General features: G+C 34.2%; 1 protein-coding gene across 2 annotated transcripts; it reads right to left on the bottom strand.

Moving 5' to 3' along the window:
* Positions 1-204: 204 nt before the first annotated feature.
* Positions 205-13,154, bottom strand: LOC123546959 (LRP2-binding protein-like). 2 transcript variants are annotated; one of them, XM_045333650.2, is made up of 9 exons: positions 13,033-13,154; positions 11,286-11,506; positions 10,069-10,182; positions 6,988-7,011; positions 3,256-3,401; positions 2,567-2,724; positions 1,647-1,818; positions 892-1,057; positions 205-438 (listed from the first exon to the last, which is right to left on the bottom strand). In XM_045333650.2, the coding sequence occupies exons 2-9, from the start codon at positions 11,499-11,501 to the stop codon at positions 373-375; spliced, it is 1,062 nt and encodes a 353-aa protein (XP_045189585.2). In that variant the 5' UTR covers positions 11,502-11,506; positions 13,033-13,154; the 3' UTR covers positions 205-372. The 2 variants fall into 2 exon arrangements, with proteins under 2 accessions (XP_045189585.2, XP_045189586.2); XM_045333651.2 differs by lacking the exon at positions 6,988-7,011.
* Positions 13,155-26,926: the final 13,772 nt, after the last annotated feature.

Below are 26,926 nucleotides of genomic sequence, written 5' to 3' on the forward strand. Positions count from 1 at the left end.
TATACAAAAAAATGTTTTCAAAAGAGACCAATAAGACTCAAAAAACAAAAAGACACTGAATAGAAAACACAAAAAAAGGAAAAGAGAAAAAGAACCTAACTTAAAAGGTGTTGTTAAAATCTAAAATAAAACGTAAAATTCAAAAACTTTCAGCAGTAACAAGAGTAAAGTTATCACAGATTATCAGCAGTTAAAACATTTGGCAGCTTCTTTTTATTTATTTCAGCACATAAATGTAAAGTAGACTTAACATTCTTTTTTTATCTTCCTGTGACTTTGAGGAATAAACCGTTATCCACAAGTATGAATTTTGGGTCTTTTTTTCTTATTTTCACATGTTCCAGTTATCTTATATATGCTGTAACCCTCCATTTATATCTTTCCATGCTGTGTCTGCGTTTGAAGACTTGCACAAACATCTGAATCAAACTGGTAACTCTGCAGTAAACATTTTCAAATTATACAATTATTTGTAACATCTACGGCTTTTAAATAATATCTTGTTTAAAGAACAGTTCTTCACTCAAGCATTTCTTCCGATTATTAAGTTTGAATAACCATGAATTCAATTAAGTTTCAGAGTTGTTTAATGTGTTCTCAAGCCTATAGTCTAACTGAAAAGTTAACAGGCACTCGGCATATTCTAAAAAATAAAAAAAATGTTTTTCCATTTTCCTATGCTTCTACATGTATGTATTCTATGGTTTGATAAAGCAGTTAAACAAACTAGTCTGTTTTAGGACAGGTATTTTTTGAATTCCAGAAAAAAGTTCTTATGTTGGCTATAACCTACATAAATATCTTCAAAATTTGTATCTAAAACACTCAGGGAGGCACAAGTTTGTCCCCTTTTGTACGAATATAGACCATGGTACTATAAATCAAGTTTACCCGTGTATAGAAACGCTTGGCATCTTTTTCGTCCTTCTTGACACCAAACCCCTCATGCAGACATCTAGCATAGTAGAAACAAGCCATGGCTATACCTCTACAGATATATGTTGGTAGGCAGTCTGTCTCCTTGGCAATTAATGCCACATCTGATAACTGTGAAACTCTAAAACCATAGAATTGTTATTCACTGTCGATCAAAATAAAGTCTGCTTCTTGTAACAGCATCTAGCATTAAATTTATATAAAACTTAAGTATACACACACTTCTGAATGACAACCCTGTTTGTTTGTTTTGTTGTTTTTGCTTAAGTAAGGTTGTCTTGTAATTTAATCGTTTATGGTAGATGAAGGTGCCCCTCTGTGCATCATTCCTGACACAAGTAGATATTTGGGTAGAAAAATCAACCTTTGTAAGCTAGTGGATGGCTCCTAACATGATAACATCTGCAGGGACTGAACCTACAGACAGGACGGCCAATTGATTCAAAGTCTACAACTTTAACCATGAAGTCATCCTAGAATAAGGATCCAGAGATGGAATGCTCAAAAACATTGACTATCTTGACCATAGTCTGCAAATTCCTGATCTAAGGCATAAAGAAGTAACTGTCACATAAATTTATAAATTTAAGTTCTTGGAACAATCTCTACAATCACTGTAATTGAAATCATTCAAATATGTTTAAGCTTATAATTTAACAATTCCTACAAGTGCAAAAGAGAATGAAAATCGTATAAAAAGTTTTTCTCACCTAGAAGCCAAGTCGGCAGCTTTTGTATAAAGTTTCCTTCTGTAGTAATGAGCAACCAGGTTTCCCATGGCATACACATTACCCCTGTCTGAGGCCCCTTTCAGACATATGTAAGCAGAGTCTGTGTTCCTTCTAGTACCAATACCATACTCATACATTATACCAAGGGCTCCTACAAGATTAAAACATTTGTACATGAATCATACTGATCCAGAACGTCATCACAATGAATTTAATACTATGACTCAATGTGTAGTATCCTTCAAATTAAATTACTTGCTCCTTAACACTTATCATGCTGGACATGATTGATTCTGCCTTTGCGATCAGCATAGATCATGATCTGCCTGCACATCCCTGCAGTCTGATCATAATCTGAAATGTTCGCTATTCAGCAGTATCTTTTTGGTAAGCACCCCTTTTAACAGTTAATGGTACTGTCCAAATTGGGAGATGGACAAGTTCATTAAAGAAATTTAGCAGGGTAAGGATTAACATTGCTTCTTCGAAACCCTGTTTGGTATGTGAAATTTTTGATCTGAAGAAGCTTAGTAACCCAACAGACTTGTAGAAGGTCAGTCGTTCTATCGAAGTGCCTGAAATAATTCTTCCTCAATCATTAAATCAGCAAGATGCCATGCAATTTAAAAAGTGCTGATCTACTGTAAAACTCATACAACAATATAGACATTGTTACATGGGAAGTGAATCATCATCATTAGCAGAGATTGTTTCGTGGATTAATACTTCAAATAGAACGAAACTTCATTGTTCAAGTAAGCTTATAATTATATTTAGAATTCTTATAAATCCAGTATCACATTTTAAGGAAGGTAATGAGAGAAAAAACTTTAGTTACAGGTTAAGCAAACCATATGCTGTTAAGGAACTAGCAAACAATGTATTAGTTTTTTATATACCCTGGGATTCCAGAGAACCGTTCCCACAAGCCTCAGAGTGCCAGAAGAAAGCCTGTTTGAGGTTAAGACTGTCCTCCCTAGAGTAAAACATCCCGAGGGTTGACTGGGCCTTAACGCTGGATTTGGGGTTGCCATCGTCAGCTGCCAGAAGCCAGTATCTGTAGACATAAAACTTTTTACTGAATAAAAGATTGAAATAATTTATTGGCTATTTAGTTACCACTTTAATTACCAAAATAAGAAAGCATTAAGTCTTATCAATATCTAACTGTTGGACAGACTAATTTTTAATGTCTGGCACTGATCAGGTATATAGTTTGACACTCAGGTTTACTGTGAATTTCAACAATACAATCATATATTTCTGTTATGTAAAACAGTCAATTGACCTATGACCACCAATCCTGGAGTATGTACCAGCAATGACTGTCACCGCAACACAAAAAGTGGATAACTGCACTGACAAAAAGAAGCAGTTACCCACTATCTGCAATGAGTTAAATATATCAGGAGTGAGAGATAAATTACCTTAGAGATATATTGTCTTCTGCCACATTTTCATCCAAATCTCTTTGTTGACAGTCTTGTTTACTACCTACCGAGCTAGTTTGGCTGACTGATCAAACTGAACGTTTACAAGAAAACTATTTTGACTAAATGTTAAATTATTTATTATCTATTATAATAACCTTTCAGCCTCAGCATCAGACTGTCTATCTACACCATATCCCTGGAAATACGCTCGACCAAGATTGAACTGTGCTGCGTTCACAAGATGTTTTGCACGCTTATCCCCTGACAAGGCTATCTTCCTTATGTATTCAACAGCTTTTTTCTGCAACAGTGAAAAACAAAACTAAATGAACATGAATCTTAAATTTCTACTAATGTTCTCTATAGTAAAACACAAAATGCTATAAGAAACTTTTAGATTACATTTATTCTACAGCATGCAACACTTATGATGAAAAATGCAAAATATGCTATGAAATATTGCTATTAATTTTGCTATGAAATATTGATATTTATTACACTAAAAACTATACCTGCTATTATATATATAAGTAAAGCTATAGTAAAATCATGCTGCCCTAAAACTACGTGTAAAATTAAGCTCTTCAAATATGAGTTAAACAAAGCCCATGGTCATTTCCCCTTAAAACTTTGGTCTTTTAAATTGTTTAGTTTAGAGGATCTGCTCCATTAATTGAGAATTAAATAATCTAGCTGATGCAATGTTTTTGAGTATCAGAATGACAAAAATTTACTTCATTTTATACAAACATGACACTGTAAACTATCAAATCCTGTAAAATTATGTATCTGAAACAATCAAGTTGTAACAAACATACTGATATGTGACACTGCCAATTAACTATTCTGAATACAGATGTCAATCAAAAACACATTTAAAGTCATTCTAAAGGCAGATATCTTGGGTATGCTATTGAAAATATCAAATGTATTTGATCAATCAATCAGAATTGCATAAAAGCAACTTTATTAACTTCACAAAGGACAGCATTCTTTGCTCATAAATATGCTAAAAAAGCACTCTGAAAACAATTACGGCAGGCATAAAAGCTTCAGTGATGGTTCACAGACAAAATCTGTGCAAAATGAATAACAAAGAGTTCAATTTAAATTCTGTAAAATGTAATTCAATTTTTCTAAGATTCAAAACCATTTTTCATGTTTGTTGCCAATACCTGAAAAGCTGTAAAACATTGTGGAATGCATTGCACGCTATCAAAGAACACTATAAATCTTGTAACATACCGGGTAGTTTTTTTATTCAAATAAATTATGGTTCAGAATTAATATATTTTCTCAACGGATTCTTTTTTTTTTTTTTAAGTTTTTTTTTATTTCTGTTTTTTTAAAATTCAATACTAAATTATGAAGGTGTTAACACTGAACATAATTTTCAGAATGTCTAATATGGCAACAAACTGTTTTATTAAGGTATAACAGGGTACAGTACTTTTTGTTTTGTAAGTAAATCATTAACTCTAAGTGCTGTGTTCTTTGTATCTGCAGAAAAGTGTTCTATGAAAAGCTTGACCCTTGTCTTATTTTTTAAACTTGCAATTTAGTAATACAGTATAATACTGTGAAAAAAAAACCATATTTGTAGGATTTTGTGGTTGTATAATCTGATAGTCTGATCATGGTCTGCACTGTTCACCATTCAGTCAGTAAATTTTCAATGAACACCCCTTCAAATAATAAATGGTATTGCCGTAATTGAATATATATTATATTAATATTTATCTGAATGATGGACCAGTCCATTTTAGAAATTTAGCAGGCTAAGTTATCCCCATGAAAAATTATCAGATTCTTCACTTAATATAATCATCTAAATAGGGTTATTGCACTAAAATGTACAATAGCAAGCATTCTAAATAAGATGAACAAATATCTGATCAAGAATATGAGGTGAAATTAATAATTAGACTTCTTTAACGCAAAAAAGCAGTTAGTAATTAGGTGTAATTAATGCCTATTTATTATATATAAGCATAACGAGTAATTACTGCTTGATAAACAGGGTTTTTCATCGATATCTTTATATGCCATTATAAAGAACTCAAAGAGTAGCAAAATTGGAACTGTTTAGGGTTTTTTTTTTAAATAATTATGCTGATTAGTAGTTTTGAATTTATCATCAAAATCATTTGGATTTAAAGAAATTTTAAACTGAAATCCTTTCAAATTGGATGTTTTTGATTGACAGATTCTTATTTTAGTCTGGAATACAGTTTATTGTAAGTTGTTTCAGCTTCAGACTATGATGAAAGGTTCAAGTTTATTTCAATCACTCTAAAAGCCGCTTCCTGGAAAAAACCAGTACCAGTATAATGCCAAGGCATGGTCATGACCCCAGTGGGGCTCAAACCCACAACCTCTAGACTGAGTGGCTGACACTTTAAACCACTTCACCACTGCTTCCCTTCAGAATATTTTAGACATGTTTCCATGTAAGTTTTTGGCCGTAATTTCGAAACTATAATTTTTCATGAAAAATATGTGTGCTGCGGCTGAGGCAATGAAACTGAAATTATTATTTTTAAAATCAAAAGGGATCCTATTGCCTCCTCTAATGACTTTACATATGATGGAGAATTGATTTTTTTATTCCTGAAAAAAAAAGAAGGAATATATCCAAAAACAATGTCACAGAACTGGTTAATCAAGCAGTATAGATACACTTTCTTCTTAGCGTAATATTAAACTAACATTAGCATAATTTCTATTCAAGCATAATACTTTTTTCAAGCACAACATCTATAAACATGACATAGTGTACAATGGGCAGGGCTTGAAAAATAAGGCAAAGCATGATCTGTTCTAAATGAAACAACTTTACTGAAAAAATACTCAATTTCAGTAATAACAAAATTTCTCATTTTCTGTGTATTATAATTCAATTTCATATTCCTACCACAATTGAGCTGTTTGATTAACAAAGGTCAAAACAAAATCATTTGTAAATAAAACTGGATAAAGATGTCTACTGATATAAGAAAAAATCATGAAATCAGAAATTTAATAAAATATCAATAAAACTACTCAAATTTTTTACAAAATATGTAAATTTATAAATACCTGTTTTGCAATTAAGGTGCATTCATTTCTAAACTTAAAATGTTTCTGTCCATAGAACAGTACTCAGCTTAAAGCCTTTTCAAGTATTCTTCATGCCCTGTTCAGATACTGTTAAATCAGTAATATTCACATGAGATCAATTTCATGGATTTTATTTTTGAGTCAATCCATGAATTCAAAAAAAAATCCAAATGAACAAATAAAAAATTCCCATTAATTTTATCCCTCAAACTTTTAATCAAATCTGCAAATTCATGTCTCCAGACAATAACAATTTTGACTGAAACTGTAAAATTTATACAGACAAATTTAAATGATTTTACAGTATACATTAATGTTATACAGTGTGGCCAACCTACGTAGGTGACTTTTGGATATCGTACACATGGAGAAAATGTTCCTATCAATTTTGCCGATATTTTCCTTATTACCTGACTGATTTCCATAAGACAAAGAGGGTCGAAGACACCAAAATTAGAGCTTTCCTTCCCACAAAGTGTCTGCCATCAGTTCCAAGTACTTTTCTAAAACACTTTGCCCAGCTTCAAAAGTGTGTACCGGTACATTATCTACGAAAAAGCAGTTTGGTGAAGTGTTTGAGAAAAGTATTCAGAAATGAAAGCAGACAATTTGTGCAGAGGAAAACAAAATATTACCCATGTGTATGGTAACCAAAAGTCACGTGGGTTGGCCATCCTGTTATAGTCTACTCTAGAGAAATATGAAAACTGTAAACTCTGGGTCAATAAGAAAGCTGTGAAATAGAGAAACAATAAAAAACTATATGGTATACGGTTGTATCAATCTACCTTCCGAGCCTCAGTCTTTCTAACCTACAAATGAATGTATAAAGTATGGCTGATGAATGTATGGGTTCTACAAAGTATAATATGGGGTTTATTAAGGTAAATTTGATACAGTTACGTATGGACAATAAAATATTTGGTTCCTCATGTAGTAATTGGGGTTTAAATGTGAACTAAACGTTTAAACACTATATAAAGCACAAACTGTATAAAATAAATATATAAAGTATGACTGATTAATGCATTAAGTGCATACATGAAGTTTGGCCGATGAATGCTTAGGTTCTACAAAGCATATAGGGCTGAACTAAATGCTTAAACATTATTTGAAATACACTGTTATTGAATGTATCATTTACTTAGAGCTTGTTAAAATCTAAGGATCTCCATGTTACATGAAGCTGAAATGTAAACTAAATGTTTCACATTATGAGCCGCGCCACGAGTAAATCAACATAGTGCGTTTGCGACCAGCATGGATCCAGAGCAGCCTGCGCATCTGCGCAGTCTGGTCAGGATCCATACTGTTCCATTTCAAAGCCCATTGCAATTAGAGAATCCGTTAGCGAACAGCATGGATTCTGACCAGACTGCACGGATGTGCAGGCTGGTCTGGATCCATGCTGGTCGCAAACGCACTATGTTGGTTTTCTCATGGTGCGGCTCTTATATATTAGAATGAATACACAGGTATACATTTGGCCAGATCATAAACAAAATCTTACAATAAAGGGTAATTTGATAACACTATGCATACATGCAACTATCAAAGAATTTAAAAAGGTTACAAATTTCTACCGCTAGAAAAAACAACAACAACAAGAACAAAAGAACATCATGCAAATTAGTTTAGAAACTACAATGTTTTCTCCATATTTCAGATTCCTATGCTATACATGCTACAATAATAAACACATTTCAACTGTACATTTGAAGAAAAGTTGAGCATTTATCAATGACTGTCTGTCCAATAACTAAATGGAACTAGAGTTGCTTTTGAGAAAAGTGCATGTCTCCCACAACTGCCTAATCATCTAAATAGCAAGTCAGACTTTATATACTGTTTACTCACTACAAATATACCTTTGAATAGTAAAAAGGCCGATTTTGGGTAATTGAAGGGCCATAATTCTGGAGTGCTTCAGGCGATTTGGCTAGTTGATGAACCTGGCCAAGGAGTTATGGTAAAAAACATTTGGTTCAAGTTTGGTAAAGATCGGATGAGAAATGTTGGACTTAGAGCGCAAACGAGAGTAAAAAGGCCGATTTCCGGTAATTCAATGACCATAATTCCAAAGTGCCTCGGCCGATTTTGCTAGTTACCGAACTTGGCCGAGGACTTATGGTCAAACACATTTTGTTCAAGTCTGGTGATGATTGGATGAGAAATGTTCGACTTAGAGCACGGACAAGAGTAAAAAGGCCGATTTTCGATAATTCAAGGGCCATAACTCCGAAGTGCATGGACTTATTTGGCTCATTATCGAACTTGCCCTACTAGAGCACTTGCACATTTATCAGACCAAAAGGACTCCTATACTACTCAGACTGCATGCACATTCCTGGAGCCAAAAGGACCCCTATACTACTACTCATGAGTAGTATAGGGGTCCTTTTGGCTCCAGGAATGCACCTAAAATCTGAGCGTTTTTCGGTAATTCAAGGGCCATAATTCCGAAGTGCCTGGGCCGATTTGGCTAGTTATCGAACTTGGCCGAGGACTTATTGGCACACACATTTTGTTCAAGTTTGGTGAAGATCAGATGAGAAATGTTCGACCTAGGGTGCGGACAAGCTTTGTGACAGACAGACACACAGACAGACAGGAGTAAATCAATATGTCTCCCACACCACTGTGTGGTGGGAGACATAACTAGAAATACATTCTGCATGCCCACAGGCAGAATGTCGAGCCCGCCAGCACCTTTGGCCTCTAAGTGTGACCTTGACCTTAGACCTGGTTCGTGCGCATGATATTCCATCTCATAATGGTGAACATTCATGCCAAATTACATCAAAATCCCACCATGCATGAAGAAGAAATGCTCCGGACAAACTTCAATTTGACCTTTGACCTCCAACTGTGACCTTGACCTTTGAGATAAGGATATGAGGTTTGCGCATGACACTCCTTCTCATTGAGGTTAACATTCATGCTAAATATAAACAAGATTGGTACATGCATGTCAAAGTTATGCTCCGGGCAAAATCGGACGGACGCACATACACCGACCCGCCAAAAGTGACGACTATATCAAGCTCACTGCAAGCGGGCTTGACAAAAACCTCTACATGTAGGTAAATAATGCTGAAATGAAATGTTCATTTTTCCTAAGAAATACCCGATGACACTGTCTACTGTGATAAAATATTTTTGTGTTCTTGTTTTGTCATTTTAAAGACAATACAGAAAACAAAATGATTAAAATCTGATATTTCACATTCAGTATCAGTGCAGATATGAACTTGCAAGCTAAAATGTTTATCATTTTGCCTTGGTATTCAATTCTTTTTGTTACAACATACAGTTGAAACTCAGTGTATCTTGAATTCCAAGGGATCAAGCGTTTAACTTCGAGATAACAGAAATTCGACATGAAATTATATTTTGTGCACGTGTTTTCGGGACGGGATTTGAAAAATGTCTTCACGATAGCCGGGATTTCGAGATAAGCAAGTTTGAGATAAAGTTTCAATTGTACTTACATTCGAATCCCCATTACTATATATTTCATATTTAAACAGTTAATTTGTTTCTTTTACAAACAAAATAAGAATCCATTTACAGGCTTGGATCATTAAAATACTGAAGTACACATTGTATCTTCAATTAGCTATTATAATTTAACAGCCTGATATTAAACATTTAGTTTATTATGATTAAATAAAAAGTCATTTTACATGCACTTTGGATTTTTTACAAATAAAAGTTAAGATTACACTGGAATTAACTTACTTTCTTGCCATTGTTAGAAAGACAAAATTAGTCAACAATGAAACCTTATTTCAGGGATCATGTTATGAACCATTTATACATGATTCGTTGACACTGTGACAAACTGAAGCATCACCACCCATCCTTACCGTATCAGCTTTACAGCCAATGCCATCATACACCATCACACTAAGCATGTATAAAGACTGGTAATCAAACTCTTTTGAGCGTTCAAAATACACAATGGCCTTGTCCATCACACCCTGAAAGGATAAATTAACCTGAATAGAAATAAATAATATGAACAAAATAGCATTAGTTAAGAAAAAAGCATTAGTTAAGTGGAAAAAAGAGTCAGCTGTTTAACTTTCTGGCGGCTAGTTTCAACCCTGCTGAAGTCAAACTGAATTTCTCATGTGACATCTAAACTGGTTGCCCCAACAAACTTTCACTTTACTCCAAAACACAGCCAGTATAAATCCTTAGAAACCATAAAGAAATTTCATTTTCTAGTATGTTAAAAAACTGAAGTGTGTGAAGACATGGATGATAAATAATACATAAAGTGCATATCTTTTCAATTAATGTTAAATTACATTTTTAACAAGAGCTGTCGGAGGACAGCAACGCTCGACTATTTAACAGCCTTGTCCCTTGAATGAATAAGAAAGTCGAAAAAGGGGCATAATTTAGTAAAAAAGTAAAATAGGGTTATGGAACCTGCAAAGTGCTTATCAGCTCATGACAGTGGACAAGTGTATGAAGTTTCAATCCATTCCCATTAGTGAGTACTGAGATACCAGCTTACATACAAAACCTTAACCAAAAAATTCTAAGTCGAAAAAGGGGCATAATTTTGTAAAAAAGCAAAATAGAGTTATGGAACCTGTGCAATGTAAGTCAGTTTATCACAGTAAATAGGTGTGTGAAGTTTCAATCCATTCGCACAAGTGGTTACTAAGATACCAGCTTAGAAATTTTAACCAAAAATTTCTAAGTCAAAAAAGGGGCATAATTTTGTAAAAAAGCAAAATAGAGTTATGGAACCTGTGCAATGTAAGTCAGTTTATCACAGTGAATAAGTGTGTGAAGTTTCAATCCATTCCCACAAGTGGTTGCTGAGATACCAGCTTACATACAAAAACTTAACCAAATCGGGACGCGGACGCCGACGCATGGGCGAGTCCAATAGCTCTACTATTCTATGAATAGTCGAGCTAAAAATCATTTTCCAGATAAAGTTAAGCTGCATGACCCAAAAAATCATGCATTTCTTGAAACTATAAAGTGAATTAGTTCTTTGTTTCAAATTATTTGCAAGACAAAGGCGGATCCAAAAAGCTACAAGTATATTATACAAATTCACCTGCTCATAATAGAAAAGCCCAAGTTGAAAGTATGCCTGTTTTTGTCCTTCTTTGATTTTCTCTAGAAGAATATTTTCAACTTTTTCCATGAGTTCATCCTCGGTGAGACAGCCATATCCTGGTGCATCTTTTGTCTCCTGGGCAATATCATTAAGGATGTTTTTGTCCTTGGAGAAGGTAATGTTCTCCGCTGACAAATCTCTGGGTATCTCCATATTGCCTGCATATATACAAATTTCAAACTTGTTAACAACCTTGACATGATGAGATATGCCTAAGCATTCAGTTTGATATTACCATCTTATATCTAAGCTCATTTCTTTCTAATATGGAATGTAATAATGAACACTAGATGCCCATGGGCAACATGTCAAGCCCACCCTTTGACCCATAACCTTGATCTTTGAGACAGACAGTCTCATTGAGTTAAACATTCATGCAAAATATAAACAAGATTCCTCAATGTATGTCAAAGTTATGGGCCGCATAAGATCTGACATGACCTTTGACTTCCAACTGTGACCTTGACCTTTGAGATAGGAACCTGGGGTTTGCGCATGACACTCCGTCTCCTGAGGTTAACATTCATGCCAAATACAAACAAGATTGCTCCATGCATACATCAAAGTTATGGTCCAGACAAACAAATCCGGATGGACGCACTGAGGCACATACACCAAACAGCCATTTGGACAACTATGTCTTCGCATCTGCAAGCAGGCTTGACAAAAATGAGAAATACTTTTCACTACAAGCAGTAACATACACAGATTCAAAGAGAGTTGTCTAATGGTGCACCTAACAAAAAACAACTTTTCAAAAGCTTTCAACACTATAAGAAGGAATACTTACAGATATAAACACAACATATTTTATAATCACGTGGCTCAGTTAAATGAAGAATAAATTTGTTGACTGAATCACAGCTGTAAAACCCGAATATGTGATGTCTTTAATTCATGATGCCATACACAGAGGTCATCTACCCCTACAGAATACTCTGCCCAATCAATGCTGAATTAAACAGCAGAAGTGCAAGCCATATCAATAGTTGGTAAAAGTGAAAAAGATTTCACGAAGTGCACGGTTAAAAGAATAAAATAACATCAGTGCTATGGTTAAAGACAAAAGAAATACCTAAAATATGGGGTACAGTAGTTCAGCAAACAGACTACAGCTGGGGCTTCAGACAGTACATTGCTTGAGAGCCGCTATTCAGCAAACAAACTGTCCTTGGAAAGGAAGAACAGGAGTAGTTTTTGGTACACGTGTATATATGTGCCACGTCATGAGAAAACCAACATAGTGGGTGTGCGACCTGCATGGATCCAGACCAATATATACAAAATTCTGGTCACTTCAGCAGCGAATCAGAATAAACTCCTTCCCAACAGAGACATATGTAAGCAAATGAGTTTAAGTACATGTGTTATAAAGTACAAATGATGGCAATGATTTGGCAACACATTCACAACCAAGTTAACAGCTGACGATAGCGAATTTGAACAACAACTATATAAAAACAATTAAATAACAACTCCTTCTATTTAGAAAATATAAGTTCATATAATTAGGTATCATGGATTTTGGTCCGGTCTCTAAATCTTGTTACACGCAAAAGAAGGGATAAAATATCATATATCCGAATTTACCGCCTGTCCGACAACGTTACAGAAAGAGAAAGTCTAAAACTTTTAAAAACAAAGTTTTCATTTATTGAGAAAATGCAGACCAATAAATAATAACCTTTAGTCGCTAGAACTAACGACGAATCCCTTTTTCACTCCTTAGGTAACGTAAAATTTACATTTTTTGTTCCGGCCAACTTGAGATCAATTACGCTCTGCCATGACTACACGGGTCATGACCTTTAAGGTCCTGTAAAAGATAGTCACGGATGTAAAATCTCGTCGTTATCGTCGAGGTGTCATTTCGCATGCTGTCTCAAATCAGTTAAATATTACTTAACCCAAACGCTATGTGTAAGTACATCATTTGTTCAACGCCGCTCTACAAATGCTGAAAAATAATTTTCTATGTGACGGCCCAGCAGCCTCTTGATGGTGGAGATGTGTATTCCCTAGAAAACCCGAAATTTTACGGTTATTTTCCGGAAATCATAAGAAGTCATAATAGTCACATTAAAATTTGGTAAATATATCTATCTAAACTAGAGCTTCTATACTGCCATATATGTAAAAATGAATAGAAAAACAATCGGGTAATTTGATCGTCAAATTAGCATATTTTTCTATGTGAAACAATAGCATTAAATTGGAACTTAAGTCTATTTAAAGCATTTAATTCATTTTTATATGCACTTAAAGAGGAACTTCTATGCTAGGACTACAGCATAATTTTGTAAAAAGAAAAGAAGATATCAACAAGGCGTAAGGTAGAAAGGTAATCTGATCGGCAAAATAGCGTGTTTTTTCTATTTGAAATTGTAGCACTGACGTAGGATAATCCGGAAATCATAAAAGTGCTACCCCAATAGGCACACGACGTTGAATCAACGTTGAAACTTGGTCGTGGCAAACCTTATTTCAACCATCAGCAACCATAGGACTCGGATTCTCTATTGCTGTTTGGTCGCTACGTGACATTGAATCAACGTTGAATATTTGTCATGTTTCAACCTTCTTGAGTACTGACTTGCCTAACTACATACCGGTATGGCATTTAAATATATGTTATTTATTTTTATGCCTGTACATGTGACATTATATTTTTTTTCCATATCTTAATTGTGTGCTTCTAACTTTACTTATTTTTACAGTTGTTAATAAAATTCATAATTGCAGGCATATATTTCGATTTAATCACGGTAGTTACTCTATAACAGTTTTTCCGATTTTCAAAAAATCTCAGATATTATCGAAGTTCAAACTAACAACTACATAAATGGTAAATTGGAACTTAAACACAATTTCCAACTTGAAAATGTGCGTGAAATAGTCTAAATAAAATGAGAAACACCAAAAAATTATTGCAGACAATTTCACTTTTCTATCGGTCACTAGTATACTTATTTATTAAAATCAAGTCGTGGTTTTTGGAGCATGCATCAACCATAAGCTCTTTATAAACAGGATTAGTGTGTACCCTTTTAAGGGATTACTTGCATTCCCTTTATGCCTAGTGGTCATTTATCCCCTGATGTCCTAATCTTATAAATTATCTATCTATCTACCGTTGACGTCAAACCCCTTGCGGGAACGTAGACGTTTTGCGCGTCAAAATCAAGAAGAGAAAGAATATAGTGGTAAAAAAAATTAGAGTGGAAGAAACAAAAAATAAATTTGGTGATATAAAAAGATTAAAACTTGAGTTTGCAGGATAAGTAGGGCGATACATGTTCTATGCTGCAAACTGCAGCACTGAACTGCTCGAGGGTAGGGAGGTAGGCGACTCTGTGGGGAAGTTGGTTCCAATGGTACACAGTTCTCGGAAAATAAGAGAACTTAAAATAGTCAGTGGTTGCAGTAATTATCCTATAACTTAGGGAATGGCCATAGTGGACACATCGGGTCATTGGGGTAAGGTAATCTACGATTGGGATGGCAACCAGATCATGATGAATCTTATAGAAGAGTGATAACCTAGAATCTATACGCCTTAAATCCAGTCGACGAAGGTTTAGGGAGTGTAGCATATCTGTTACACTGGAAGTACGGCCGTAGTCGGTCTTGATCCAACGGGCGGCTCTCCTTTGGACGCTTTCAATTTGGTCAGTTTGAGTTTGGGCGTGGGGCGACCATACCTCGGAGGCATATTCGAGCTGGGGGTCGGACTAGAGTTTGGTAAGCAATGGTCTTAACTCCCTGAGGCCGATATCGTAACATACCTGCTGCGGCGGGATAGGAATTACCACCTGACGTCGAAGAACATTATCTAACCTTATCATAATCACACTCGCATACGGTCAGTTGAAATTATGCAGGGAAGCATTATTAACTTGGGTGTAAATTGAAATATACTTATAAAATATTCGAAGTTTGAACAAATATTTTTTATATCCAATTTCGACTCGCTTATATTCAAATACAACAAAATTTTCACTTCGAAATATTCATAATTTTAACACACCTACTGCGTTTAATAGATATTTGAACATTAAATTCCCATAAATAGAAATGCATCATTAACACTGAATATTTACATCAGCATTACATAAATTTACACCCGTTTTTGTGTGAATATCAGTGGTTTATTTTGATGTATAATCTATTTCTAAACATGTACACAAATGTTGTGTGTCACGCGCTGAGACAGTTAAATTGTAATATTTACATCCATCTTTGAATAATTATTAAATTTACAAACATGCGTTTATTTACATATACTTTTTTTTTTGTATTTTATGAAACATGCTTTGTTGTGTTATTTTTTATCCATTTGTATCGTATGTAATGTAAGTGTACCAATATTTCAGCCTTCTAAAACTTAACATTTTCCGACCATTCATTTGTCTGATAATGGAATCGCATCGTCGGAATCATCATCCGACGGAACTGATATTCCAGCATGATAATAGATAAATATTTTCTTCATTTTAAGAAAGATCTCTGGCCGACGACATTATTTTACTCTTTTGAAATACAGTATGTACGAAACACAGCGGAGATCGATCGTCTTTTTATTTCATTTACATTACCGCATAGTTACAGACATTTATTTTAACAAGGGAACTAATTATTAGCACAACTTGTAATTATTACATCAAAGAAATAATAGCCAGTATGCAAAGTAATTTTGCTTTTGTCAAGGTTATCAAAAATTAACAAGTACTTATCGCAATCACCATGATCTCGGTGCCGCGACTATACTAGTCAATCGCCGTCCTGGGGAGTCTTGATAACGCGCGTATAGTCGCATATCGACGCTACAGGGGAAGACAATATAAATAGGCGTTAAGTTGGTCTGCAGTTTGCAGTTTGCAGTTCGCAATTCGAATTGCAAACCGCAAACTATTTTGCATTTTGCAGTTCGAATTGCAAACCGTTTAGCAGATTGCGATTCGAAATGAAAACCACCAACTGTTTTGCAGTTTGCGATTCAAATTGCAAAATTAATTTTTATTTTGCAATTCAAGATTTGTATGAACCGCGTTGCTTTCCGAGAAAGCTGTTATTGTTTTGGGCTTTTTAGGATTGAAACTTTAACAATTCAATCTAATTTGTACATTGTAATATGAATAGCAAACTGCAAAACATTTTGCATTTTTCAGTTCGAATTGCAAAATGAATTTTTATTTTGCGATTCACGATACATATGAAGCGCATTTTTTTAGGCTTTGAAATTTAACATTTCAATCTAATTTGAGAATTTAAGATATATATGAACGGCGATTCTCTTTCTAAGAAATAATTTATTATTTCAATCTAATTTGCACTTTGTAATTTGAATTGCAAACTACAAACTTGATATTTTGCATTTTGCACTTTGCAGTTCGAATTGCAAATGAACTTTCATTTTGCAGTTCGAGATATATATATAATCCGCGAATCGTTTTCCATGAAAAATGTTAATATTTTGAGCAAGTCGGGCTTTAACATTGGATATTTCAGTCAAGTCGTTTTTCTTTTTTGCGATTTGTGATTCGAATGGCAAAAATGAAGTTTTACTTATTATTCATTATATATATGAATTGTGATGTTTTGAGCTTTTCAGTATTTAAAAATGAATATATTTCAGGCTTTAAAATCGAACTTTTCAGTCACTTTTGCGCTTTGTATTTTTAATTGCTAAATGCAAAATATTTTTCGCTTTGCTTTTCAAATTGAAAAACTGATTTTTTTTCTCGCTGTTTAAGATATAAATTAATCGCGATTCACTTTCCGAGAAAGATGTTAATGTTTTGAATTTTTTTAGAATTTTTTATTAAACATTTCATTCTCATTTGCGCTTTGCATTTCAAAATGAATGTATGGATAACGCACGATTTTTTTTCTTGTTATATTTACATCTGCAGAATCCCGAGGGATCTGTTGGTGCCAAAACTCGCTAGAGCGAGAATACCGAGGGATATCTGATGATGTTATAACACGAAATGAACATGCGTTAACGCAATTCTAGCATAAAACGCGCATATATAAATAGAATTGTTTTAATAGCACGTGAACACGAGAACACGTTTACTCTCCTGTTAAAACATCCTCGAAACGTGTCAAGAACTGCAGTTTTATGGTAGATTTTAATTTTGCGGTTGAAGAAATATATACCGCGATTTGCTTTCCGAGAAAATGATTTTCAGGCTTTAAAATCATTCCTGTACTTGTAATTTCAATTGCAAACCGCGAAATATTTTCCATTTTGCATTTTGCAGTTCGAATTTCAAATGCGTTTTTTTTTCCAATTCTGGTAAAGATTTAACGAGTTGTCTTTTTGGCGATGCTAGGAAAAGAATATGGGCTGAGTACACTGACCTCAGATCACAATCAAGGCCAGTAGGAACTAAGATTGAAACGTTAAATTTTCAAGTCTGAGAACCCCAAACAATACTATCTTTCTGAGCAACTTTATCGCAGTTCAATACATATTGAATCATTCTTGCATACCAGACGGGGATTTCCGGTATTTTTACCGGTGCTGTAAAAATCCATCTTACACCCCGGGGTGTAAGATGACTCTCGTGCTGTAAATGACGTACTACGAACTACATATATGTAGAAGATTTATGTAGTAATTTATATTTTATTTAAAAAACGGAATAAAAATTCAATACCTTGACAGTTCCTATTGGTTCCTGATAGTATATTTCTCGATTCAAATCACGTTATTTTATCAAAAATTCATAACGTTACGCTGCAACTGATAAAACAAAACCGGAACTAAACATTGTTATTTGTTTTGAAACGTCATGACGTCTTTCCTGTTTACGGACGTTGGTTTCCCGCGCTTTGTTTAAATACACTGCTATAAGAAATAGTTCTAAAAAGAAAGCCGTTCGACTGATTTTATTTTCATTATTTTATCTTGATATCGGTATGCAAGAAAAAGATTCTGTCACTGGTTATGGGTGCAGATGGGAATATCCGGCTCTCGGGTAACTGTTTAGGCGGTAACTCGGTAGGAACCTCGTTACCGCCTAAACAGTTACCCTCGAGGCCGGATATTCCCATCTGCACCTACAACCAGTAAAAGAATCTTATATTTTGCAATTCAAACTGCAAAATGCAAAATATTTTGCAGTTTGCTATTCAAATTACAAAGCTCAATTGATATTGAAAACTTGAACTCTGGAACGCAAAATACAAATTCATTTTGCAATTCGAACTGCAAAATGCAAAATATTCTGCAGTTTGCTATTCAAATTACAAAGCTCAATTGATTTTGAAAACTTGAACTCTGGAACGCAAAATACAAATTCATTTTGCAATTCGAACTGCAAAATGCATAATATTTTGCAGTTTGCTATTCAAATTACAAAGCTCAATTGATATTGAAAACTTGAACTCTGGAACGCAAAATACAAATTCATTTTGCAATTCGAACAGCAAAATGCAAAATATTTTGAAGTTTGTAATTCAAATTACGAAACGCAACCTAGATTAAAACTTTAAAATTTCAAGCCTTTTTTTTTTTTTTTTCTTTTTTTTTCGAGGTATAACATCGGCAGAATCCCGAGGGATTGGTTGGTACCCGAGCTATTCTAGCAGAAAACGCGTAAAAACCAGGTGAATTAATATATTGTCCCTCAACGTCATTGAATTTTGAGGAAATGCGTGGTAAAGTCTACGATGTTTTGTCATGTTGACGTCATTTCATTTTGAATAATCCGTTTTGGGGCCGTAATGTGTTTACGCTTTGCCACGGAACATGCACATATAAAAAGGTGTTATAACAGCACGTGAGCGCGAGAATCTCTCTGTTATAACACACGTTTTCTCTCCTGTTAAAACACCCCCGAAAAGTGACAATAACAGCAGTTTTATGCTAGAATTGACATTGAAATCTTTAATTCTGAAACGCAAAACAAACATTCATTTTGCAATTCGAACTGCAAAATGCAAAATATTTTGCAGTTTGCAATTCAAATCAAAAAACGCAAATAAGACTGAACTGTTAAATTTTAAAGCCTGGAAAATCCCAACCAATACCACTTTTCTAAGAAACTGAAAAGCAGTTTATTACATATATTGAATCGAAAATAAAAAAAATATTTTGCAATTGGAACTGCAAAATGCAAAATATTTTCCAGTTTGTTATTCAAATTAAAAGTTTCAAAGTTTATTTCATTCTCAGTTTGTACATATATAAAAAAAAAACACGAATTACAAATCGAAATGGACACTGATATCCTAAATTCTGAAACGCAAAATAAAAATTGTACTTTGGAATTCAAATTACAAAGCCAAAAGGACATTGAAATACTGATTACTGAAACGCAAAATAAAAACTCGTTTTGCAATTCGAACTGCAAAATGTTTTGCAGTTTGAAGTTCAAATTACAAAGTGCAAATAAGATTGAAATGTTAAATGTTAAAGCACAATACCATGTTTCTGAGAAACTGCATCGCAGTTCAATACATATAGTGAATCGAAAGTAAATAGAGGATATTTGTTTGTTTAGAGTGAATATGGAATATATCTCACTGAGAAATGAGAAAATTACAAATATTTTCACTGGCTCGTAGCACGAGTGAAAATGTGAAAAATTTCTCACTTTTCAGTGAGATATATTCCATATTCACTCAAAACAAACAAATTTTCTTTTTATTTTTTGCTTAATTACGTCGAGATATGCATTTTGCAATACATTTTAGACTCAGCGCGAGAAACAGACGCGCGTAAACAGACATGACGTCAGACGTGTTGTGACGTTAGAAAGACGCACACAACATAAAGTTCCATTTTATTTTATTTTTTGTTGCATAACTTTATGAAATTCTCATTAAGTTAAATAATTTGAATCGAGAAATATACTATAAAGAACAAAGTGCGACTACAATTTTCATCCTGTTTTAAGCAAATAATTTAAAATTCATACACGCTGTAAAAGTAGATCGGCATTTACAGTGAGTGATATCAGTGAGTGATATGGATGATTATATCTCACTGATAAAACACAGTATTTCATCAGTGAGCATAAAATAAACATTCATTTTGCAATTCGAACTGCAAAATGCAAAATATTTTGCAGTTTGCAATTCAAATTACAAAGTGCTAAGGAGACTAAAAGGTGAAATTTTAATGTTTCAAAACCGTCATTAACATCTTTCTTGGAAAGCAAGTTATGGATCATATACATCTTGTATTGCAAAATAAAAATCCATTTTGCAATTCAAACTGCAAAATGCAAAACAGTTTGCGGTTTGCAATTCGAACTGCAAAATGCAAAACAGTTTGCGATTTGCAATTCGAATTGCGAACTGCAAACTGCAAACAGCAGACCAACTTAACGCCTATACAATATAACGCCTATAGTCGCATTTCGGCCCCAGGGAGTTAATTATTATTCCTTTTGCCTACAAAATTCTGTTGATATTCATGATCACATCTTTAATGTTACAGATGTAACAGTTGGTGAGAAGGAAAATGAATGACTGTTTGTGCTTTCACTATACTAGAAAGTACACTACATGTTTATTCTGAGATGTATTTCTGAATATAGCACACGGCTTTTGTTTCTATGTATAATGGCTATGGTGGAGTATTTAGTAAACCTGACCAGAAAAGTAAACGTACAAAGTAATCTACATATGCCATTTCAGATAATGAAAATTTCACAAGACTTGAATTTTATTTGTAATGATTTATCGATAATTAGCCAGATTACTTTATACTTTCAGAAAAATGCTACACACGATTATGATCTCAAATGGAGCATGACTGGACATAAATATGAACTTGATGCAGTTTAATTTATTTAAATCTTGAAAATATGAAGTGAATAAGACCTCAACCATTTATCAACGTTATTTCAACGTCTGACCAATCCGAATTTAGTAGTTACTCAAGTCCTTGACCAACTATTAAGTCTATAGATATCAACCATTGACAATACAGGATCTAACGATCAGCAATAATTTTGCAACCCAAATAAAATAATACTTGATTGACTTCAACCTGAATTAATGTTAAATCAACGTTGAAACAATGTTGAATCAACGTTATTTCAACCTTAAAATCAACGTTGAATAATGGTTGAAGTTTCAACGTTGTTTCAACTTTCAAAATCAAATGTTAATCAAACCAAAATTAAACGTTGAAGTTCAGCGTTGATTCAACGTTGCTGTGCCTGCTGGTACTGCATTAAAATGTATTGGAAACAATTATTTTCGTTTTCATAAATATGAAAATAAGAATGTATTTTCTACCACATAATATTATGTAAAAAATATTAATGTTTAGTAAGGTAATTTGATCGTCAAATTCACTGTAGTTTTCTATTTGAAATTTTGGAAAACCTAAAAATCAGACATGAACTTGTAACTATGATAACGCATTTAAATTGTTCTTTTTATGTTTTCATACATTATATATTCTTTATATTTTTACATGTATATGTAAATTAAATATAGGACCAATCTAATCTTAAGATATTTTGATTTATAATGGTTGAAATTGTCTTCCGAGTTTTCCAATGTGCTACGATTAAATTTCATTTGGGGAAAACTAGAAAATATAAGTTATGTTAATTAACTGTTTCAAACAAAGCCAATGTTGCAGTTACTAAACATTAATATGAAAACTTGATCTAAAGCGATCTATGATAATACAACAAGAATTAGAGATGGAAGACGAATGATTACAGTCACAGTGTATTTTATCAAATCGACACGACGAACATTCGCCCCGACCGGGGATCGAACACGACCCCGCAATCCATAGATCTGCGCTCTCTCTATCGAGAGAAGCGGATGGATATATTATGCAATTCGTTTTGCTATATCTTACAACTACAGTTCCTATTTGTGGTTGACCTACTTTGCAATGTGTGGCTTCAGCTGTGTTGCTATGCTTCCAGGAAAACTACCCAGACTTAGGATGTAGAGTTCTTCATGCGAGGAAGCCATCCAGCTAGCCAGGGTCTCTCAAAAATGAGTGGCCCTGGGCTAGCGTACGAAAGGTTGGTGGTTCTACCCAGGTGCCCACCCATGTCTGAAACAATACCTAGGAGGTACCTAGCGATATATAGGGTCTTTCTCCATCACAAAAAAGCTGCAAAATACGTCATATGGCATTAACTTAACTATGTCGGTGTTACTCTAAACCTAACATAAACAAACAAATTTCAATGAACCCGTCACCTTATACCACTTTCAGTGACTGATTGTCGTTAAGGCCGCTGAATTGGAATAACGTGGCCGTCACCTCTGAGGATTCGACCGAAATCGGACCGTCATGGTTTGCGAAAGGTCGGTCACCTACCCAGTTTGCTATTCGTGCTTGAAATAATGCCAAGATGGGCACCTGGGGCCTCCTACACCGAGGGCACCTGGGACCTCCTTCACCGCTAAAGATGAAAATCTGAAATGTATCGGAATGTCTGGAATCATGATATGCCACCTATATCTCAATTTCCCGTACAACATTATAATTTTTATCAGTAAGAGCACCGATGTAAAATTGTCAAACTTATCGTTGTACATGTATATATATCGGTCTTTTCGAACACTTCAAACCTTGTTTACATTCCAAAAACTGCCTATTCTTTCAGTTTTCAAAATAACCATATTTCAAGTTGGTAATGAAAAATCTTAGCCAAGGATATTATTATTCGTGGAGTCGGGTGCATAATATCTAAAATGGATGCAATGATTATGCCAAACATGTTTAGTTTATCCAGAAAAATAAGATGATAATTACCTACAGTGAGACAACAGATGTCCAATATCATTAGCACTAAGCCCAATTATCAATTTTCGAAATTACCAACATTGATCCATGAATATATATCGCCTGAAGTAGATCCATTGCGTGTGGTTAATATTTAGTAATATTTGGGAAAAATCAAAGCTTGATAATTGCCTACAGTGAGGTGATTAATGACTAATGCCACTAGTACCAAGCGCTGGTCCGACCCAGGAAAATGTTTTTCATTTTCGTTCAGTTTTTCAAATTATCAACTTTCGAGTTGGTGCTGATAAGTATCAGTAAGCAGTGTATGGCCTTAAATAGATCCACTAAGTATGCTAATGCGCAGCCTGTGGAAAAGCGGAAGGCTGATAATTACCTACAGTGAGACTGTTGTTTACTAATGTCATTATTTTGAAACTTTTTCATAGATTTACTCACGGGTTGTCATTTCGTTTCCGGCTTTATTTTACGTAATCCGGATAAATTACATCTTTACTTCCGGTGTGCAAAACGTGCAGAACTACCTTAAGAACCAAATTTAAACTATAAATCTCAATTTTGTCATATAAGTATGCTATCTTTAGATGCAATTCGGAATGACACAAAACTTCAGAGATGTAACAAAATATATTTCAGTTGAATATTTAATTTTCCTGAAAACGACAGGAGAAATAATGTTTGTCAGAAGGTATTGATATATCAACTTAGTTATGCAAATCACTGCACACATATCATTATCATTATACAATGAAAACGAAACACAGTTTGGTCCACTAATTTCTGACAGTATATTTTATTAGAATATGAATTGTATCTGCATGTATATAGATTAGAATTTTCAGGTAGGCAATTAATGTAATTTGTGTGACTATACATTTAATAGTAGATGCATTTGATGAAAATATTGTAGATGGAAATGGTGAGGCATTTGAAAGATATATGTGTTATTCAAATAAATCGTGCAAGTGCATAATTTCTGTTGTCGAATTTCATATTCGAACACAAGTGTCATTTAAAATCTTTAAAACATCGATACTATATTTGGCGCCATACGTACCGCCATGTATTGTTGCTTCCCTATTTCATAAAAGAGAATAAGGGTTTGAACATTGGTTAAACACCATGTAGAATAAATCACTCGGACTACATCCTCATGAGGTTATTCTATGCGCGTAAAATCTCGTGTTAAAATATATTAAACATGGTTCTGCACAATATTATTTCTTAATTGGTATATAACATTCAGTTTTCTGGTGGCTCCATCGTGACATTCCCACAACTGCTAACTCCATTAACAGGTTGATTTTGCAAAATCAATGCTCCGAATTTGAAACCCTAAATATGCTACATTTTGACAAAGAACATAAAGGCTAAATAGAAAAATTTGTTCCGCATACGATCTCTCTCTCTCCCCCCCCCCCCCCCACCCCCCTCCACCCCCCTCCACACACATACATACAGAGTCGAATTGCGTATATCGCTGTAACATATATGGAACAATTCTTACATTTTGGTTCATCAAAGATTTATTTTCGCTCCTTCAACTGATGATCTGGAGACCAACGTTCTATAAAAGCCATTGATGTTTTGTTTATGGGAATTGAGACGTGCATGACGTTTGCATGGCTATCAGTAGGTCAGTGATGTGGTGGTAATAATAATAATAATAATAATAATAAAACCTTAATCTAAAGAAGGTATCACATTTAAGATATAAACAAATGATCATATACTTATTATTTCAAACTTCGCTTCTGGAATTAAAAAGAAAGCTTAAATGAAATCACCCCTAAAGATAAAGCAACATACATATTATCACAATTTACATATTATACAATAAAACGACTGACACAATTTACAATATGTCTTTAAAATAGTTTATGTTGGGTCTGGTATATAATGTTATGTATTTACGTGACTTTGATGCAAACGTGAGTGTTATAAGACGACAAATTTTGGATCATTACTACGACTGAAATAAAAGTTTTCAACATGGCTCTTTATATTATCAAGGAAGTATAAATTAAAACCGAAAAAACAGGCTAAAAATATGTAGAGGGAGATACAGTCGATGCTCCAATCCCAGAAGCTTTTGTGGTTCTTAAACTTGCAAGTTACAAAACACTATACACAAAATTCTTATCCAAATCACGGTTGGCCAAGTTAGTTTGTTGAGCGGGGGCTTGAACTCACGGCTCCTGGTTTAGTAGCCAGACAGCGTTTCAACTGGACCGCTTAGTCCACTTAGTATTTTCCGTTCAGTTATGTATTCCCCGTAAGCGATTTCTGCATTTTTGGTGTCGGAAAGATGTCGAAATAGCACACGAGAATACGTAATTGCACGGAAATTGCCGATTGTCATACGGGTATAGTACATGTAGCTTCGTAAATATTTGGTAGACTGATGTACAAGCAGGCCAAGCAATGCTAAAATTAAAGTATTCCTTAATGTCCAATCTGTCCTAAAAATATATTTTAGAATAAAACGTATATCTTCAGATTCTGACTTAAAATGAAACTCAGTTCGAGCCTCTAATTTTTTATGACATTGTTATAAGAATACGTATTGTTTCTACATGTATATAGATTAGATTTTTATATAGGCGTTTGTAATTTTTGTGAATATACATTTAATAGTATATGCATTAATAAACATATTGTAGATGGAAATGATGAAGTGTTTTTAAAAGTTATGTGTTTCTCAAAGAAATCGTGCAAATGCATAATTTCTGTTGTCGAATTTCTTACTTTCATATTCTAACACAAGTATCATGTAATATCAGTAAAACACCAATACTATATTTTTGCGCTATGCATGTCGCCATGAATTGGTGCTTCCTTATTACATAAAATACAGAAAATTTAGCACAATAAGAGTTTGAACATCGGTTGAACAACGTGTAGACTCACTCGGACGACACCCTCGTGAAGTTATTCAACAGGAAAAACTCGTGTTTAAATACATGAAAACATGGTTCTGCAAATATTATTGTGGTCCTCAGAGGCTCTAAGTCCTCGGTCCATTGTGACACACCCAAAACTGCACGAGCAGGTTGTTTTGTCAAGTCAATGATCCGCTCTCGAAGCCAGAACGCTACATTTTGACAAGGAACATTAAAGAAAAGTTTCTTTTGCATACGATTTTCACCCACACTGTAAATCACTGTCACATATGAGCCATTTCTTACATTTTGGTTCATCGAAGTTTTACTTACGCTTTTTGTGAGTACCATTGACAGTCAAGACCAACAGCATGGCGTTGTTCTATGAATGTCATTGATGTCTCGTTTTATGTGAATTTGGACGTGCACGACGTTTGCATGGCTATCAGTAATGTGGTAATAATAATAAAGAACACAAAGTTTAATTAGAAAATTTTGTTTCGGATATGAGTTTCGCCCACACTGTCAAATCGGGTATATCACTGTAACATATGGACCATTTTGTACATTTTGGTTCATCAAAGTTTTATTTACGTTTTTTTGAGTACCCGTGATTGTTCAAAGACCAACAACATGCCGTCGTTGTTTAAAAGTCATTGATGTTTCGTTTATGCAAATGCGTACAGTTCAAAATAATCCAGGTACGCCCTTGTAAGTGTTCAAATGAAGTATAATTTATAGCAAAACAGTGCTTTATAACTATCTATACACGATGGATGGTTATACGTCGGGCGTAATAAGTTCACGAGGGCGCAGCCCGAGTGAAATTATTTCGGAGGACGTATAATCGCCCGAGTGTATAAATAGTGAAAAAGCACTGTTTTGCTATAAATTATTTCGAGTCGAATATATTCTTTATTGCAAAATTTATATCAAATATGATGGAACCGTTT

This window comes from Mercenaria mercenaria, chromosome 9, assembly GCF_021730395.1.
Source record: "Mercenaria mercenaria strain notata chromosome 9, MADL_Memer_1, whole genome shotgun sequence".
Lineage (NCBI taxonomy): Eukaryota > Metazoa > Mollusca > Bivalvia > Venerida > Veneridae > Mercenaria > Mercenaria mercenaria.

Excerpts from the sequence above, each read along its gene's own strand:
- LOC123546959 (XM_045333650.2), bottom strand. The coding sequence starts at position 11,501 with ATGGAGATACCCAGAGATTTGTCAGCGGAGAACATTACCTTCTCCAAG. Across the intron at positions 3,402-6,987 it reads GAAAGACTGAGGCTCGGAAG|AAAAAAGCTGTTGAATACAT; the intron begins GTAGATTGATAC and ends TCACTGTTGCAG. Across the intron at positions 2,725-3,255 it reads TCTGATGCTGAGGCTGAAAG|ATACTGGCTTCTGGCAGCTG; the intron begins GTTATTATAATA and ends TTATGTCTACAG.